Source organism: Trachypithecus francoisi, unplaced genomic scaffold (assembly GCF_009764315.1).
Source record: "Trachypithecus francoisi isolate TF-2019V2 unplaced genomic scaffold, Tfra_2.0 Lachesis_group16, whole genome shotgun sequence".
Lineage (NCBI taxonomy): Eukaryota > Metazoa > Chordata > Mammalia > Primates > Cercopithecidae > Trachypithecus > Trachypithecus francoisi.
This window is the reverse complement of record NW_022681461.1, coordinates 71,613,726-71,633,055: the sequence shown is the minus strand read 5'-3', so window position 1 is coordinate 71,633,055 and position 19,330 is coordinate 71,613,726. Positions and strand designations below refer to the sequence as shown.

At 47.4% G+C, this 19,330-nt stretch overlaps 2 protein-coding genes across 6 annotated transcripts in view; both read left to right on the top strand.

Moving 5' to 3' along the window:
* COL27A1 (collagen type XXVII alpha 1 chain) overlaps nt 1–3,041 on the top strand; it is a 157,941-nt gene extending 154,900 nt beyond the window's left edge. For all 5 annotated transcript variants that reach the window (XM_033237698.1, XM_033237699.1, XM_033237700.1 and 2 more), the window contains one exon: nt 1,050–3,041. In XM_033237698.1, coding sequence (XP_033093589.1) covers nt 1,050–1,196 — 147 coding nt within the window. In that variant the 3' untranslated portion in view covers nt 1,197–3,041. The remainder of the gene's footprint in view (nt 1–1,049) is intronic.
* Nucleotides 3,042–14,129: 11,088 nt separating this feature from the next.
* ORM1 (orosomucoid 1) lies at nt 14,130–17,705 on the top strand. The gene is made up of 6 exons (XM_033237701.1): nt 14,130–14,448; nt 14,867–15,009; nt 15,208–15,278; nt 15,981–16,088; nt 16,243–16,346; nt 17,482–17,705. Exons 1-6 carry the CDS (start codon nt 14,335–14,337, stop codon nt 17,584–17,586), a joined length of 645 nt encoding a protein of 214 aa, XP_033093592.1. The 5' UTR covers nt 14,130–14,334; the 3' UTR covers nt 17,587–17,705.
* The last annotated feature ends 1,625 nt before the right edge of the window (nt 17,706–19,330 follow it).

The window sequence follows — 19,330 nt, the reverse complement described above, 5'->3', positions numbered from 1 at the left end:
CCTCCTAGACCTCTCATGTGGGGACAACTGGAAAAACACCTGTTTGGAAAAATGTGTTTCTATTATAAGATTATATCTAACATTTTATACTATGATATATTAATGTGATAGATATAATTTTATCTTTGTGTAATATAACAGTTTTCTAAAACCGTTTTTATTCACTTTCCTCTCTGGGAAGCTCTGAGGGGAGGTCTGGGCTGGTAAAAATTCTTCGGGCTGGTAGATGTTGTGCTTACTTGCAAGGCTCTTTCAAAGAAGATATATTTCTTCTCCCTGCTCCCACCCTAGTCAGGCTAATTTCTTCTCAATGTATGTTTTGGTCATTTGTCATATGCCCTGAACAGGGTGGGTTGTCAGGGGAAGGGAAGACAGAAAGTTGAGAGGAGACAAAAATCAGTTTTATAGGACTAAACAAAACTAAGAATACTACACAGTGTTCATGAGGATGTGGGGAAACCAACAATCTTGCCTGAAGCTATTGGAAAAAAAATAAATTGGTAGAGGCTTTCTGGATAGCAGCTCTAATATATATCCAAAACCTTAGAAATGTACTTATTTTGGGGAGAGCTAAGCTATGAAGACACAAAGGCATAAGAATGGTACAACAGAATTTGGGGACTTGGGGAAAAGGGTGGGAGAGGGGTGAGGGATAAAAGACTGCACATTGGATACCGTGTACACTAAAGACCTTATTCGTGTAACCAAACACCACCTGTTCCCCAAAAACTTATTGAAGAAATAAATTTATATATATATGAGATGTACTTGTTTTTTGGTCTAGCAATTTTAAAACAATACTTCTGGAATTTGTTCTAGGGAAATAATTAAGAATGTGCACGAAGGTTTAGTTACAGTGATGTTCATGACAGCGTTACTTATAAGAATAAAAAAAGTAGAAGCAATCTAAATGTGCCATATAGGTCATTGCTACAGTGAAATATGGTATAGCCATTAAAAATTGTGAGGAAAGATGGAAGGGAAAATGTTCATGATGTACGATGAGAACCACAATGGATGTACGTGTGCACTTTTCCTTCCGCTTTCAGGTCCAAGATGGCCGCTGGCATCAGACACTCTTCACCTTCCGGACCCAAGACCCCCAACAGCTGCCCATCGTCAGTGTGGACAACCTCCCTCCTGCCTCATCAGGGAAGCAGTACCGCCTGGAAGTTGGACCTGCGTGCTTCCTCTGACCTCTGACCTCTTGGCCCCTCTAGGCCTCATGGAGGAGGGAATAGGAAGAGGCAAGGGGAGGGTACTGAGGGGCAGATAGCTCCAGGAGAGGCAGCTCCCCTGCCCAAGGGTCCTTGGGCAGACCCCAGCTGTTGTCTGCCCGGTAGAAGTGGGTGGGGGTAGGAGGGGATAGGGTATCCTTGGGAACAATGGATCCCAGCTTAGCCCCAAAGACCAACCAAAGAGCCAGCCAGAGCAAGCTGGACCTGCAACCCGCCTGAGCCCCATGGCCTCTCAGCTCTGCGGCCACCCCCTTCCCTCCCCAGCTTCCTGCCCAAAGAGCCCCACATTCAAGCCAACTTGAGGGAAGGGGGCATCTCGTCAGCTGGTCCCTGCTAGGGAGCTATTGATGTGCAATATTAGAAAGGAGACATGAAAAAAGGAGAAAAGGAAAGACAGAAGTATATATATATATTATTTAAACAAACAAAAAGAAGGTGCGTTACTATTTTTTTTTTCACCCGGGAAAGAAGTGAGAGCATGGGAAGGAGCAGCCAGGCGTGGGAAGCGGCGAGATCCTCGGGCTGGGGGTGCCCATGTTTGCTACCTCCCACTGTGAAATCGCTGGTGCTCGCAATTGTCTCTCATAGTGTATGTGATTTTTTTTAAGGAAGAAAAAAAAAACAACCCTATTTAAGATTCTGAAGGTGCTACCATTATTTTGCCACAGACTTTGAAGAAACTTTTGGATGTAGCGTATCATCCGCATCTTTCTCTCTCCTCCCAATGACAAAGTTTGGGGAATTTTTGAATTTTCTTAGCATCGCCCTTGTGCTCATCAGGTAATCTGCTAAGGAGGAAAAAAGAAAAGAAAAAAGGAAAAAAAAAAAAGCAAAAACAAAACAAAACAAAAAACCCTACCAGAAACCAGAAGTAGAGGGATTTACCTTATAACTTATGGACTTTGAAATGTCTGTCCTTTTAAGGCAGCAGGGAGGCCTGGGTGTGAAGCATGTTGGCTTGGCCCTTCGCGGTCCTGGAGGGAGGTGAGGCTGGCCTTGGAAGGCGTGCCCTGGAGAGGTCTTGGGTGAAGACTTGACCGTGAAGAAACCAATCACAAAAGCGGCGCTGGGTCAGGGCTAGCCTTGGAGGTGAAGCATCAACATGGAGCCGTCTCAGGAAGCCGCATCACCTCTTCCAAGGCCCTCACTTCCAGGAGCCTGTCCTTGCAAGATGCAATCATCGTTCCTGCGTTTTCATTGTCATTAAATTCTGTAGAAACCCATTGTCATTAGCTCCAAGTGTAAATTTGGGTCAAGGAGACAGAATAATAATGGGAATCTCGGAGTTTGACACCATAGTGACATTCAGCGTCCTCTGAATTGTGCTACATCAGCGAACAAGTCGGCGATTGAATTGGATTTTGAGGTTATTTTAACCTTGGAATTGAGGTTATTTAACCATGGAATTATTTTTATAGAAGGGGAAAATGTATGTGAAAGGCTCTGTTTGTGTATTTCTCTCCTAAAGTTGTGTCTCTTTGGGAATTGGATTTGATTTTTATTATTTAATACCTCACTCTGGCCCGTCCCCTCTCCCATCCCCCCTTCTGTATCTTCCCCCCCCCGCCCCAGCCTGGACGTTCTGCGTGGAAGTGCATGTTTGTAGCAGCTCGGGCCTCATCTCAGCGCTCGGATCCCTCCTGCCGCCAGAATCCACTGGCCTCTGTCTCATTCTTGGGTTTTCCTGCTGTCCTCGTTTACGTCTGTCCACATGTCAGTGTATTAAAACCCCAATGGGTTCCGTTTCTCCTTTTTCCCTCTGGATTTTAAATAAATATTTAAAACTGAGGCAATGGAATGACACACCTGTGGTCCTGTGCTGCTTCTCAAAGCTCGGGGGAGGTTTCTGGCTGGGCTGGGACAGGGACTGGGAGGAGATGCTCAGAGGATGCCCTCCTTATGCTGTAACCAATACCACAAACTTGGTGGCTTCAAACAACACAGAACAGTCTCTCTCGCAGTTCTGGAGGCCAGAAATTCACAAAAGCAAGTGCTGGCAGGGCCATGCTCCCTCCAAAGCCTCAAGGGGAGGATCTTTCCTTGTCTCTTCCCGCTTCTGGTAGCCCCAGTCATTCCTTGGTTTTTAGCTGCAGTACTTTGGTCTGTGCCTCTGTGGTCACGTGTGTTCTGATGTGTCTCTCTGCTCCATCTTCTCTTTATGAGGACCCCAGTCATATTGGATTAGAGCCCACCCTCATGATCCCACCTTAACTTACTTTCATCTGCAAAGGCCTTATCTCCAAATGAGGTCACATTCACTGGTGCAGGGGGCTAGGACGTCAACATATCTTTTGAGGGGACACAATTCAACTCCTAACACACAGGGAGGAGGTACATTGAGGTTAACATGAGCAATTGGTTTTTATTATGATTGTGGTTAATTACACGTAACATAAAATTTGCCACTCCTGACGGTACATTCACAATGGTGTGCAACGTCACCATGATCTAATTTCGTGTTATTTTCTTCACCCCTAAAGGAAACCTGTACCAATTTTAGCAGTCACACCCTCCCCCAACCCCTGGAAAGCCACCAGCCTGCTTTCTGTGTCCATGGCTCTTCCTGCTCCAGACATTTTATATTACATTGGTGCCAAAGGCATTGCAGTTTTTTGTCATTACTTCTAAATGGCAAAAACCGCAATGACTTTGGCACCAGCCTAATATAAGTGGAATCATACAGTATGTGGCCTTTTGTGACCTCGGCCTCTTTCACTCAGCTTGATGTTTTCAAGATTCATCTGTGTCATAACGTGTATCAGTACTTCATTCTTTTTATGGTTGAATATACTGCACTGTATGGATAAACCACGTTTTGTTTACCTACTCATAAGCTGATGGACATTTGAGCCAAATTGGTGGACATTTGGGCTGTTTCTACCTTTGCTATTGTGAATAATGCTTCAAAAGGAGTGATCCCTGCCTGTCATATTCTTGAGAGGTCACAATAGTACCTGCCACTGAAGAAGTCAGTGGGTGTGAGTCTGGGAGATGGGGTTGCCAGACTTAAAAAATAAAAATATAGGATGCCCAGATGAATTTGAATTTCAGATAAACAATGGCTACTTTTTAGTACAAGTATGCTCCATGCAATTTTGAGGATATGCTTATGCTAAAAATCATTTTTATTTGTTGTTTATCTGAAATGTATACATATCTGAGTATCTTGGCCTGGTGCCCACCCTCCCATTTTACATAGAGGGCAACCGAAGCCCAAGGAAGGGCCCGTGATCACAGGTGAGGCCAAGGCAAAGCTGTGATTCAGGCCAGGAGCAGTGGCTCATGCCTGTAATCCCAGCACTTTGGGAGTTGGAGGTGGGTGGATCACCTGAGGTCAGGAACTTGAGATCAGCCTGCCTAACATGGTGAAACCCTGTCTCTACTAAAAAAAAAAAAAATGCAAAAATTAGCCAGTCGTAGTGGCACACACCTGTAGTCTCAGTTACTTGAGGGGCTGAAACAGGAGAATCGCTTGAACCTGGGAGGCAGAGATTGCAGTGAGCCCAGAACGTGCCATTGCATCCAGCCTGGGGAAGGGAGCCAGACTCCATCTCAAAAAAAAAAAAAAAAAAAGGAGAAAGGCAAAGCTGTAATTCAAACCCATGACTGCTAACAGCACTGTTACATGCCTCAGACCCTAGAGCTAACAGACCTGAGAGCTCCTTTGAAATGCAAATTCTTGGCCTCACCCCACACCTACTGAATCACAACTTCCAAGGATGGGATCAGCAATCTGTTTTTCACAAGCCCCCTGTAGATTCTGGTGCATGCTGAAGTCCCAAGAACCACTGTACTACACTGCTTCCTAAGGCTGGAAAATGGCTTCAAAAACTTGGGAAGCGGGGGCAATACGAATGTTCTTTTTATTTCTTTGCCTGACAATCAGAAATAGAGTCGAGCCAGAATGGCCCATTCCTGAGGTCTGGCATACATTGTCACCCCTAGCTGTTCAAGAATGCTTCCCATTTTGTAGATGGTAAAGTTGTCACTGCAATGTCTGTTTTCCCCCATAGAACGCACTGTGAGAGGCCAGGCACGGTGGCTGATGCCTGTAATCCCGGCACTTTGGGAGGCTAAGGCGGGTGGATTGTCTGAGCTCAAGAGTTTGAGACTAGTCTGGGCAACACGGTGAAATCCTGTCTCTACTAAAATACAAAACATTAGCCGGACATGACAGCGTGTGCCTGTAATCCCAGCTACTCAGGAAGCTGAGGCAGGAGAATTGCTTGAATCTGGGAGGCACAGGTTGCAGTGAGCCGAGATTGTGCCTTTGCACTCCAGCCTGGGCAACAGAGTGAGACTCTGTCTCTAAATAAGTAAATAAATAAATAGCAAGCTCTGTGAGAGCAAGGAACACACCTTGTTCTCTGCTGCAGCTATGGAGTACTTTCAGTACTCAAACTTGTAAAACAATTGCCTTCAGGAACTCTTATCTTTATTTCCTCCACATGAGTTTGTAGAGCACCTTCCCCATGCCCAGTTGTGTGTGGGCACTGGAGGTACAGGCATGGATCTGGCAGCATGTCTGAGTAGCTCTGAGTCCTGTGGATGCAGCTGGAGGGGTTGGGCTATGTGTGATTAGGGGCTTGGAGATGGGGAGGCCATGTGCCTGGGAAGTGACCCCCTGTATTAGGGCTCTCCAGAGAAACAGAACCAATAGGCTATATTAAGGGATTTATTATACAAAATTGGCTCATGCAATTATGGAAGCTGACAAACCTTAAGATTGGCTCCTGGCAGCCTTGAGACCCAGGAAAACCTGATGGTTCAGTTTGAGTCCAAAGGCCGGGAAAAAACCTGTCCCTGCTTGAAGGCAGTCAGGCAGAAGGAATTCACTCGTACTCAACCTGTGTGTTCTATTCAGGCCTTCAACTGATTGGATGAAGCCCACCCACATTGGGAAGGGCCATCTGCTTTACTCAGTCTACCCCTGGGATTACCCAAATGTTAATCCCATCTAAAAACACCTTCACAGACACACCCCGAATAGTGTTTGGCCAAATATCTGGGCACCCTGTGGCCCAGTCAAGGTGATACATAAAATTAACTGTCACACTCCTCAAGCCGAGGAGTAATAGAAGTGAGCCAGATGGGGAAGGGTACTTGGGGGAGAGGGAACAGTGCCTGCCAAGGCCCAGAGGTAAAGGTAGCCCTGTGCATTTGGGAATGGTAAGTAGTCCCATGCTACAGGAAAGGGTGAGGAGGCCTGTGGTATGGAGCTGGGAACATGACAAGTCACAGGTTTGCACAGATGAGCAGAGGTCTGAGTTGGCAAGTTGGGTTTGACTGCCATGGGGCCCTGGAGCAGAGCCATCCAGGAGGCAGCTGCCTGCGCTGCGAGGAAAGGAGAGAGGTCTGCACTACACTCAGAGCTCTGTGGGCATCAGCAGCATCTGCTAGGCCTGGAAGACATGGGTAGAGATTGAAAAAGCCAGCAAGAAGGGCCAGAGAGGGAAAGCAAGAGGAGCCATGTTAGAACTGTAATGCTCACGACTCTCGGCCTGGTCTCCAATCCCAGGAGGGCCAGTGAGGATGCTGGAGCTGGGCCAGCTCATTCCCAGTAGGGGCAGATAGGAGGCTATTGGGGACAGAAGGAAACTCTTCCTAAACTGGCAGTATCCGCAGTTCCCAATCTCCTGTTGCACAACTGAGTGTCAGCAAACAGCCAGGTGAACTTCAGGCTGGGCCAGCTCCAGGGGAAAGCCCAGGCCAGCCTGTGTTTGCCCTGTTCACAATGAATCAAACCCTAGCTATGGTCACAACCTATGATGGCCAGCAGCCCAGGATTGAGACAGTGAAGAAAAGAAGAGCAAGAAAAGGAGAGGCTTGCAGGCAGATTCCAGTTCCTGACTGGGACATGGCCCATTCTTTCTCTCTAGGCCTCAGTTTCTCTCTCTGCAAAATGGGGCTGATATGCTCTGCCTTTCTTGCCAGCCACAAAAAGGACTATTGTTCAATAACAGTAGAGTGACCTGTATGAAATAGAATAATATCCAATTGCTTTTGGACCTGTAAAACCCAGTTTCATATGGTTCCATCCAGGAATAGCACCATTCAGAATAATAATGGCGACAACTTCTTGTGCACGGATGGCACACCAGGTGGCATGCTAGGTGCGATCTCGTGCATGTGATCTCGCGTTTTCATCTCATGCACAATCTTGTGGGACACATGTTGTAATCCTGGCTTTTCAGATGAGGAAATTGAAGTTCAAAGAGGTTGCTTAAGTTGCCCAAGATCACAAAACAGGATTTGAACTTGAGAAAATCTTTTTGGGGTCTTTCCCCAGACCAGACACAAAGTTCCCCAGGAGGACAATTTGTTCAGCCTACGTATATGTGGAAGCAGGTCACAAGTTGGTCTTACACAGACCTTGGCTCTGGCCTTAATGAAGAAAGGTGGAATGTGTCTTTTTCAGGAAATGAAGTGTTTCGAACAGGTGCATTTCCCCGATGCCCTCCAGCTCACCTGCTGTGTGACCTTTCCCACGCTGCCTCACCTCTCTGGGCCACTTCTTTCCTCATCTGTATAATGGGGGGAATGTCCTATTTTCTTGAGCCTAGGATGGACATGTTTTCACGTTTTGATATCTTTAAAAGTGGGATGTAGCTTGCAATCACTGAAGTATATATGCAATGCAGGAGTCTTTCTTCCCTCCCCATCCCAGCTTGTCTGGGGGATGGTTAAACTGACGGTGATAGTTATTATAATCAGAAGACCCTTACAAGCAAATTTATTTTTATTTAACAAGCATTTTATGGGTGTGGTAGCTCACGCCTGTAAACCCAGCACTTTGGGGGGCTGAAGTGGGAGGATCACTTGAGCCCAGGAGTTCGAGACGAGCCTGAGAAACATAGTGAGACCGCCCATCCCTACCAAAAAATTTTAAAAACTTTAAAAAACCAAGCATTACAACTATGTACCAATTTAATCTTCATAACAACCCAGTGAAGTAGGTACCACTATTATTCCCATTTTACAGGTAGAGATACTGAGGCGCAGAGAAGTTCAGCAACTTGCGTTTCACCACCAGCCTGTACTGCCTGCCCTGAGGCCTTTTTTCTCTCTTTTATTCCTGCCTAAATTCTCTTGACATTTCGCCAGGGCCAGTTGGAGGATAAGGCCAGACAAGCGAGAAAGGACTACTTAAAGCCTTGGTCTTTAGGGGCATTCAAGCATATCTGAAATGTTAGGAGATGGAGAAAATTGTACTGTGGTAGGGTAGGTGCTGGATGAGCTTGGAGGAATTTCTTGGATAGTCTCGGGTGGAGAGTGAGATCCCCAAGGGGCAGCCTGAGGGACAGTGAGGATGCTGAAGACCACTGACTCCCGCAGAGGAGAGGCACTCAGAAGCGCCTCTACATTGCATTCACAGTTCTCAGCTCTGCTTTGGAAGGCAGTAGATCTCCTTATTCACCCTTCCCCTGCACAGGCTGCACCTGGAATTTCTACGCTCGAGCAGATGGAGACCCCAGACCATTGGCCTAAATGCCTGAATGTTATAAATCAAAAGTATTTTAAATGACACTGCCATTCTTATATTTAAGTTTTAGAAATTTAATTAATTAATTACATTGTATCCAAAAGATTTGTACAACTAAAAATTATTCATGAGGCTAGCATGCAGCCTCTAAATGCCCATGTCAAGAACCAGATTCGATTGGCCGGACGCAGTGACTCACACCTGTAATCCCAACACTTTGGGAAGTTGAGGTGGGCGGATCATTTGAGGTCAGGAGTTTGAGACGAGCGTGGCCAACATGATGAAACCCCGTCTCTACTAAAAATACAAAAATTAGCCAGGCGTGTTTGTGGGTGCCTGTAATCCCAGTTATTCGGGAGTCTGAGGCAGGAGAATTGCTTGAACCTAGGAGATGGAGGTTGCAGTGAGCCAAGATTGTGCCACTGCACGCCAGCCTTGGGTGACAGAGCCAGACCCTGTCTCAAAAAAATAAAAATAAAAATAACTAGATTCAGGCTGTATGTGGACACCACACATTTAGGAGTAATAATGATGCAATATCAGACACACACATTTAGGAGTAATAATGATGCAATATTGCCAAATGTTTCTCAGCAACCATGTACAACTGTTTCAAGTAGTGTTTATTTCTAACTCAGGAGGCTCTCTCTAACCACACATTGCAAGAAAATAGACTTTCAGTGTTTCTGGCAAAACAAGAGTTTTTGTTGACATTTATGCAGAAAGGGAAGAGTTAAAATGTTAATTTGTCTTTTTTCTTACCTCTAAGTTCAAGTTCGCTCAAATTCTCTGTTGAAGCAGTGTCTGTCTCCTATGTCTGCGGTGGCATCATCCGCGAAGCATGAGGACACTTGACCTATTGTTTTCAGAGTCGAGTGCCACATGTAGAGATTGTTTCCTGGGACCTGAACAGTGCTGGTTGTGAAACAGAATGACTAGTGATATGGATCCCACTGTGCCAGTACCAGGCACCAGATCCTAAAAGACAGAGGTGCTTATCTGTTATTTAATAAACTGCTGTGTGTGTGTGGGTGTGCAGGTGGGTGTGATATGTGGGGCCCTCTAAATCCCTGGGCCTCAGTAGTCCAGGTCTAATGGTGGTGCTCTCCCCACACAATGCTCAGCTTCTCCTCAAAATACATGGTATCTGGGCTGGGCGCGGTGGCTTACGTCTGTAATCCCAGCACTTTGGAATGTTGAGGCGGGTGGATCACTTGAGGTCAGGAGTTCAAGATCAGCCTGGCCAACATGGTGATACCCTGTCCCTACCAAAAATGCAAAAAAAAAAAAAAAAAAAAAAATTAGCCAAGTGTGGTGGTGACACCTGTAATCCCAGCTACTCAGGAGTCTGCATAGGAGAACTGCTGGAACTCGGGAGGCGGAGGCTGCAGTGAACTGAGATCGTGCCACTGCACTCCAGCCTGGGTGATAGAGCGAGACCTTGTCTTAGATAGATAGATAGATGGATAGATAGATAGATAGATAGATAGATAGATAGATGATAGATCGATAGATGGATGATAGAATAGATAGATAGATGATATAGATAGATAGATGATAGAGATAGAGAGATGATAGATCGAGAGATGGATGATAGAATAGATAGATAGATGAAAGAGATAGATAGATCGATGATAGAGATAGATAGATGATAGATAGATAGATGATAGAGATAGATGATAGATATAGAGATAGATAGATGATAGATAGAGATTGATAGATAATAGATAGAGATAGATGATAGATACATAGAGAGATAGATATATAGATAGATAAGAGAGAGAGAGAGAGAGAGAGAGCGTGATAGATAGATAGTATCTGGAGTTGGTCCCCATCCTCTTACTCCTGGACCACTGCATCAGCTCCAACTGGTTTCTCAGTTTTACTCTCCTACCCTTGCCCTCCCCATTCTTCCCATTCAGACAGATCGATCTTTCTAAAGAACCAATCTGGTTATGTCTTTCCAACCCCTTTTAAAATCTTTCCATTTCTCTCCAACACTTCCTAAGTCTAGCGAACCCCTTGGCCTGGCTTTCATGCCCTGCAGGCTCCGTCTCCTGCCAACTTCTTCAACATAAAGTCTGGCCACTCTGACATATCACATGCTCCAGCTGCACAGACGTTCCAGCTTCCTGATCCACCCACTCTCTCACCTGCTCTCTTCCCTCTTGGTAACTCCAATCATTGTTTCAAGTCTCAAATTAGAGCAATGAAAATTCAAAAAATAAACCAAGCTGGCAAAAGCACAAAAAAGAAAGGAAAAAAAAGGAACATTTCTGTTCTGATGAGGATGGGGATAAGGAGACTCACTTGTGCATTGCCAAATTGACATTCAAAATCCTTAGTGCTTTTGGATTTGTCATGTTTGAGAGGAGGGTTTTTAAAACATCGGCTTTCTTGAGGTTGAATAAATAAAAGAAAATGCACACATTTTAGGTTTGCAGTTTTTACAACTATATGTGCGTGTATAATGACCACCACGATGACAACCTGGATCATTGTCATCCACTTCAGTGTTCTTTCATACCCTTTGCAGTCAAATTGCCCTCTTTTGCCCTTGGCAACCACTGATCTGATTTCTAAAATTATAGATTTGTTTTGGCTGTTCTAGAACAGAACGGTACAGTATATAAGCTCCTTTATATCTGGCTTCTTTTGTTCAGCATAGTGTTTTTGAGATTCATCCATGGTGTTATATGTATCAGTAGTTTAACTATTTTTATTGTTAAGCAATATTCCTTTGTAAGAAAATGCCACATTTTTATTTACCATTTTCCTGTTGATGGGCATTTGGATTGTTTCTTTCTTTCTTTCTTTCTTTTTTAGACAGAGTCTTGCTCTGTCGCCAGGCTGGTGTGCAATGGCGCGATCTTGGCTCACTGCAACCTCTGCCTCCCAGGTTCAAGTGATTCTCCTGCCTCAGCCTCCCAAGTAGCTGGGACTACAGGTGTGTGCCCCCACGCCCAGCTAATTTTTGTCTTTTTAGTAGAGATGGAGTTTCTCCATGTTGGCCAGGCTGGTCTCAATCTCTTGACCTCGTGATCCACCCACCTCGGCCTCCCAAAGTGCTGGGATTACAGGCGTGAGCCATGACGTCCCGCCCTTGGATTATTTCTAATTTTGGCTATTTTGAGCAATGCTGTTGTGAACATTATTATGTAAAACTTTGTGCATAGGACATGGTTTCCTTTCCCTTGGATAGTATGGTAATTTTAAAAGGGAAATTGGTTGCTCTCTGACACTTATCTTCAGAGGAAAAAATGACAATATGAAATACTGTTAGATAGGCTGGGAGTGGTGGCTCACGCCTATCATCCAGCACTTTGGGAGGCTGAGGCAGGAGGATCACTTGAGGCCAGAAGTTCAAGACCAGTCTGGGCAACATAGCGAGACTCTGTCTCTACAGTATTTTTTTAAATTTAATTAGCCAAGTGTGGTGGTGCGTGCCTGTAGTCCTAGCTACTCCAGAGGCTGAGGTGGGAGGATTGCTTAAGCCCAGGAGTTTGAGGCTGCAGTTGAGCTATGATTCATACCACTGCACTCCAACTTGGAGAACCTGAAAAAAAAAAAAAAGTGCCGTAGACATAAAGGACATGACTAAGTAGGTTAGAATATAGTAAGTGGGCCAGGCACAGTGGCTCACGCCTGTAATCCCAGTACTCTGGGAGGCCGAGGTGGGCAGATCGCTTAAGCTCAGGAATTCGAGACCAGCCTGTGCAACATGATGAGACTCCATCTCTACAAAAGTACAAAACATTAGCCAGGTGTGGTGGCACGCACCTGTGGTCCCAGCTACTCAGGAGGCTGAGCTGGGAGGATCTCTTTTTTTTTTTTTTTTTTTGAGACGGAGTCTCGCTCTGTTGCCCGGGCTGGAGTGCAGTGGCCGGATCTCAGCTCACTGCAAGCTCCGCTTCCTGTGCCTGGCCTGGGAGGATCTCTTGAGCCCAGGAGGCAGAGGTTGCAGTGAGCCAAGATCCCACCACTATACTCCAGCCTGGGCGACAGAGTGAGATGCCATTTCAGAACAAAAACAAAAACAAAAAAGAATAGAGTAAGTGAATGAAAAGTTATGCATCCATTACACTTTTATTTATTTATTTATTTTTGAGACAGGGTCTCTTACTCCGTCATACAGGCTGGACTGTAGCAGCAAAATCGCGGCTCACTATAGCTTTGAACTCCTGGGCTCAAGCAATCCTTCAGCCTCAGACTCCAGAGTAGCTGGGCTTGCAGGCACATGGCACCAGATCTGGCTAATTTTTAAATATTTTTGTGTAAAGATACGGTCTCACTGTGTTGCCCAGGCTAGTCTTGAACTCCAGGCCTCAGGTGATTCTGCCATCTTGGCCCCATTAAGCTTTTAACTACAAACTACACTGAAATACGAAGAAGTATTCAGAAGGAAATGAATAAGAATGCAAAATTATAATCACACCACAAAAATACTTTCTGAGTAATCCCAGTACTTTGGGAGGCCGAGGCGGGTGTATCACCTGAGGTTAGGAGTTCAAGACCAGCCTGGCCAACATGGCCAAATCCCATCTCTACTAAAAATAACAACAACAAAAAAAGATTAGCTAGGTGTTGTGGAGGGTGCCAGTAATACAAGTGACTCAGGAGGCTGAGGCAGGAGAGTCACTTGAACCCAGGAGGCAGAGGTTGCAGTGAGCCGAGATCAAGCCATCGAACTACAGCCTGGGGAGCAAGAGTGAAACTCTGTATTAAAAAAAAAAAAAAAAAAAAAAAAAAGAATACTTTCTGAAAGTGTTTATTCATACAAATAAAGACTTGACCCATGAGGTAGGAATGCAAATGGGCCATGGAATCACCCATTCCACAGTATATACCAAGTGTCCTTGAAGTGCTGGGCACTGCTCTAGGATCAGGGGCGTATTGGTGAAAGAGAAGCAAGCTGCCTGCTCACATGGCAGGGAATGGGGGAAAACAGGGAGATAATTTCCTGTTGAGTAGTATATTTACTGGAAATAGACATTCGACTTGCATGTCCCTTTTCAGAAATGTGCCTGTGTCCCGGGCTGGGTTGGGGCCCCACTGAACTTTGGCTCTGACACAGCTGTTGCCACACTCAGTGGAACTGAAGCCATGTTTGACTTCACCCGGCATCCCTCACCCCAACTCTCCCCACCACAACACACGTCCCATGCCAGCCTGGGGACTCTCAAAGGTAGCTCCACCATTAGGTTTGTGGCTGAGTCGCACCAAAATGAGTCTTGGCACTCAGAGGGATAGGAATTGAATGAAGACGTGAGATTACTGGCGGGAGGCCTCTCCATGGAAATCTGTGGACTCACACGTTTACTAATGTTGCTGCAGCCCCGCACCCACCTTGGCCTTGGGCAGCCATACTCTAGGGTTTTGTAACCTCTCCATGTCAGGAACTCAAATTAGACCTGGGTTTGGAGGCAGTACCCTCAGCTGGCCTTTGGCGGAAGGTTTTTGTGCAAGGCATTTCCCAAGTGCTGGCGGGATTGTGTCACAGACACAAAGCAAACTTTTGCTGGGCTCCAGGTGACCGCCCACAGTTTATTATAAAGGTGACTACACCCTGCAGCCACCAGCACTGCCTGGCTCCAGGTGTCTCCTGATCTCAGTATGGCGCTGTCCTGGGTTCTTACAGTCCTGAGCCTCCTACCTCTGCTGGAAGCCCAGATTCCATTGTGTGCCAACCTAGTACCGGTGCCCATCACCAATGCCACCCTGGACCGGGTGAGTGCCTGGGCTAGCCCTGCCCTGAGCACATGGGCAGCTACCTCCCTTCTCTGGGCTTCCCTTTCCCTGCTGGCTGTGGTCGGCCCCCCGCTCCTGGCTCTGCCCTTTTCTCTTCTGGGTCCCTGGGTGAAATTCTCACCAGCCCAGGGGACTCTGGAGGCCCCCTCTGACTGCCTCCAAACTCAGAAGCCTCACTGCAGAGTCCTTCACAGAGTACGGTTCTGTGCTGGGGCTGGAGGGGCTGCCTGGGGGACAATGACTGATCCTCGGGGAGAGCTCCTGCATGTCCACTGCCCATCAGGGGCCTCATCTCCCCATTTGCAAAATCAGGGAGAGATCTGCCTGAGTCTCTTCCCAGTTGACAGTCAAAGATTCAGCATCAAGCCCCCATCACCAGCTTCCACCTTGTCCCCAGATCTCTGGCAAGTGGTTTTATATTGCATCGGCCTTTCGAAATGAGGAGTACAATAAGTCGGTTCACGAGATCCAAGCAGCCTTCTTTTACTTTACCCCCAACAAGACAGAGGACACGATCTTTCTCAGAGAGTACCAGACCCGGTGAGAGCCCCCATTCCAACGCACCCCCATCTCAGCTTTTGGCCGGAAGACCCTCCTCCTGGCCTTGGCCTTCCAAGAGGGTGGAACCGGGAGGGCTAGCTTTAATCTCCACCGGACTCTTGCTACTGGACTGTGATGGGCGATTGGCCACTTCTCAATAATCTTCCTGTTTTCCTCCTGCCTTCTGTTTGGCTTTAGACAGAACCAGTGCATCTATAACTCCAGCTACCTGAATGTCCAGCGAGAAAATGGGACCATCTCCAAATATGGTGAGGGCCAGTCCTCAGGCAGGAGGGTTCACCATGGGAACAGGGCAGGCCAGCATAAGGTGGGGGCTGGATATAGAGCCCTGGAGGCTTTGGGCACAGAGAAATAACCACTAACATTTTTGAGCTCTTACAGCGTGCTCAGAAACAACTCTAACAGGACAGTACCAGAATCAGATGAGGAAACAGAAGAACAGAGACCTCAAATAGTTTCCCAGAGGTCACACAGCTTATAATTAGAACTAGAATTGGAACTCCAGGCTGGCTTCAGACCTGCCTGTCTCTCATGCCCTCTTTAAGATCCTTTGGAAACCAAGGGTGGAAGCCTGTATATTGGAGAGGTGGTGCCTTCAACTATGTCCCGCATCACCACAGAGATGGCGCATAGCAGGGAGCTGATGGAGCTGAACTGACACCATTTAGCAGCCCAAGCCTCCTCTCTGGGCCTCATTTTCCTCATCTGTAAAATGGGGAGAAAGGCCCTGACAGCCATGGTCTGTGTGAGGCTCCTGAGATCCCATGTACAAAAAGTGCTTGGCGTGGAGCCGGGCATGCAGCATGGACTGGGCACACGGTGGCCCAAAGAAGCCCCAGGCCTTCACTGATGGGCTGCGTGGTCCTGGACACACCTAGACACCTCACCTGTAAGATGGGCACCATTGTGCCATCCCATGTTCTCACCCAGAGGCTCTTTTTCCCTTCCAGAGGGAGGCCAAGAGCATTTCGCTCACCTGCTGATTCTCAGGGACATGAAGACCTTCATGCTGGCTTTCGAAGTGAACGATGAGAAGAACTGGGGGGTGTCTGTCTATGGTAGGCATGCTTAGCAGCCCCAAGCTCATGCCCCACTCAGGCCTCACCCCCCATTCACCCACCCCTGGGGCTCGGCCCCCAGAACCTCAGCCCTCCCTGGCCTCTCGCCAGGACCCCATCACGTCCCCAGTCAGTCTCCTTGCTCCCCCTGCAGCTGACAAGCCAGAGACGACCGAGGAGCAACTGGGTGAGTTCTACGAAGCTCTCGACTGCTTGCGCATTCCCAGGTCAGACGTCATGTACACCGATCAGAAAAAGGTAAACGCAAGGGATTGGGCAGTGCCCGCCTTGTCCATGGCCCAACTTGGGCCGCCCTAGAGGCCCAGAGCGGGAGAGCTGTCAGGCAAGGCTGCACAGCTACACAGATCTTCTGCTTTTAGGCAGCTGCCTCACTGTAGGGACAGCTGAGCTCTACCGAGGCCCAGGGGTGGTGGATGAGAGCCCAGGAGGGAGAAGTCCCTGTGAAACCAGGGAGGACCTCAAAGCTAACAGGAGGGAACAGCGTGAGCCAAGGGTTTGGGGGATTGACAGCTGGAGGGGATGCAATGCGGGGAGTTACCTCCTACAAAAGCCTCCCAAATCCCCGGCTTTCTTCTCACCTCCACTCCCTGCTCATTTTTAATACCCGTGCAGTGGGGAATTGATACTGTGATTTTCAGTGTCACCCACACTGCAGCATGGCCACAGTTACCATCCCGATTTTTGCTCCAAATGAGAATTACTGTATTGTGAGCTCCTTAACACTTTTCTTTAAACCTGTGTTCGGAAGACTTGCCTTGGTGTGGCCCCATGCCCTAATATCTGTGAAGTCACAGCGCCGATGAGCTCGTTCCCATTTTTAAAATACACACATGCAGTATTTTCATGACTATTCAAAGAAAAACAATTCCATCCATTTGCCACCAGAGATGACCACCAGTGGTGTGAACTAGCGCCCCAGCCCCAGCCCCAGGATCCTGGGAGAGGACATATGAACACAACCACTGCAGTCAGCTCACCTGATGCACAGCCTGGTTCCCGCACTGTCCGGCTAGGGAGCCTCGAATGGGTCCCACGGCCATCCTGAGCCTCACTTACATCATCTGCATAGTAGTAGTGGTGGTGAGGAATTCAGGAGCTGCAGCATAAGGGCCCGGCAGGTCCTAAGTGCTCAGTAAATGCCTGTGGTTCTTAAGGGTCTGAGCTCCCATTTTAGAGGCAAATAAGCTGAGGCTCAGAGACAGAAAACGACTTGCCAAAGATCACCCAGCTTGGAAGTGGCAGTGCCAGGGTTGGAGCCCTGGTTGAACTGGTTCCACAGGCCAGAGCTCATTCTGCCCTCTCCCTGGAAGACCTCCCATCCTTTCCCTATCTCTCTGCTTCCCTCTCACCCCAACTGCCCGCTGCCTTCTAGGATAAGTGTGAGCCACTGGAGAGGCAGCACGAGAAGGAGAAGAAACAGGAGGAGGGGGAGAGGCAGCACGAGAAGGAGAAGAAACAGGAGGAGGGGGAATCCTAGAAGGACACAGCCTTGGATCAGGACAGAGACTTGGGAGCCATCCTGCCCCTCCAACCCGACATGTGTACCTCAGCTTTTTCCCTCATTTGCATCAATAAAGCTTCTGTATTTGGAACAGCTAGGTTGTTAGTCATTTCTTCATTCATTCATTCTGAAGCCTGCCCTGAGTTGAACCCTGGCCGGGCACTGGATAAGACACTGTCCCTGGTGGGAAGAGCCTCACATGTGCCAGGATGGATGATGACAGGCACTGAGTGCTGTGGGAGCCCAGCACCTTGGGAAGACGCTGTCTTCTGCAGAAGTCTGGGAAGGCCTCCTGGAAGGGGCATCTGAACCAATCGAGAAAGATGAGGAGCATAACACAACCTGCTGTTCCTGTGTACAATGTGTGATGATCAAATCAGGGTCATGAACATTTCATTTCCACCACCTCAAACGTTTACCATTTCTTTGTGTTGGGAACATTCAATATCACACAGTTCCCCATAAATATGTACATTATGTGTCCATTTAAAATAATACAAGCAAAAATTATTAAAATTAATAATAAATAAATAAATAATAATTAATTAAAATAATACAAGCAAACAAATGTGAATTTCTAAACTGAGACTAGGGTAAAACCTTCCTAGTCTCAGTTTAGACGATTGTAGGTAAGATTGTAATAAAACTTCAACTACTCATTAAAAAAAAAAACGCTGTTTCTGCTGCAAGCAAGGAAATGAGAGGATGCATTTGAGTAACCTTGAGGCAGAAGACCCAGAACAGGAGTGGAGGTGTGAAATGGTTTGGCTCTGTGTCTCCACCCAAATCTCACACGGAATTTTCAGCCCCATGTGTTGGAGGTGGGTTCTGGTGGGATGTGATTACATCATGGGAGTGGTTTCTAATGGTTTAGCCCCATCCCCTGAGTGCTGTTTCTCATGAGATCTGGTTGTTGAAAAGTGTGTAGCACCTCCCACTTTGCTCTCTCTCTCCTGCTGTCTTGTGAAAAAGAAACTTGCTTCCTCTTTGCCTTCCACCATGATTGTAAATTTCCTGAGGCCTCCCAGCCATGCTTCCTGTTAAGCCTGCAGAACTGTGAGTCAATTAAGCCTCTTTTTTTCATAAACTACCAAGTCTCTGGTATTTCTTTATAGCAATGTGAGAACAGACTAATACAAAGTGGATCAGGTGGGGAGAGTTCAGGCATGTGGTGCCAATCACAAGGACCTTATTCCAGTATTACCATGGCCATATGGGGAGGCACTTTGGGGGTCAAGGCTGCACGCAGGAAGGCCTGAGTGAAGGCTGCTGTCGGCATCCATGCAAGAGGTAGTTGCCTGGGCCAGGGAAGGGCTGGGGTGATGCAGAGGGCTTGGGGCCCAGGCCAGAGGGGCTGGGTGTCTCCATGGACGTGTCCTCAGGGTGCTCACCTGGGAGACACAGAAGGAGACAACACATAAGGGTGAGGCTGGTCCCTGGAAATCAGCTGACATCTTGCACATATGGAGCCCTGAGGTGGAGCCAAGCCAGAGGCATGGCCCACTCAGTGGCACAAGCCTCGAAGGGCCGGCCTCACCCAGACCTGGGTGCTCATGATTGACAGCGTCTTGTTACATGAGGGAAGCAGCACCCCTCCTGTGGCAGAAAAATTGGGCCTGAGTTGTTTGAGCAATTCCATGTGTGCAGCTGTCTACACCATCCCGGATGACAGGACCATGAGCCTGAGTCCCTGATGCCCCGGGGTCTAGTCCTGTGTCCT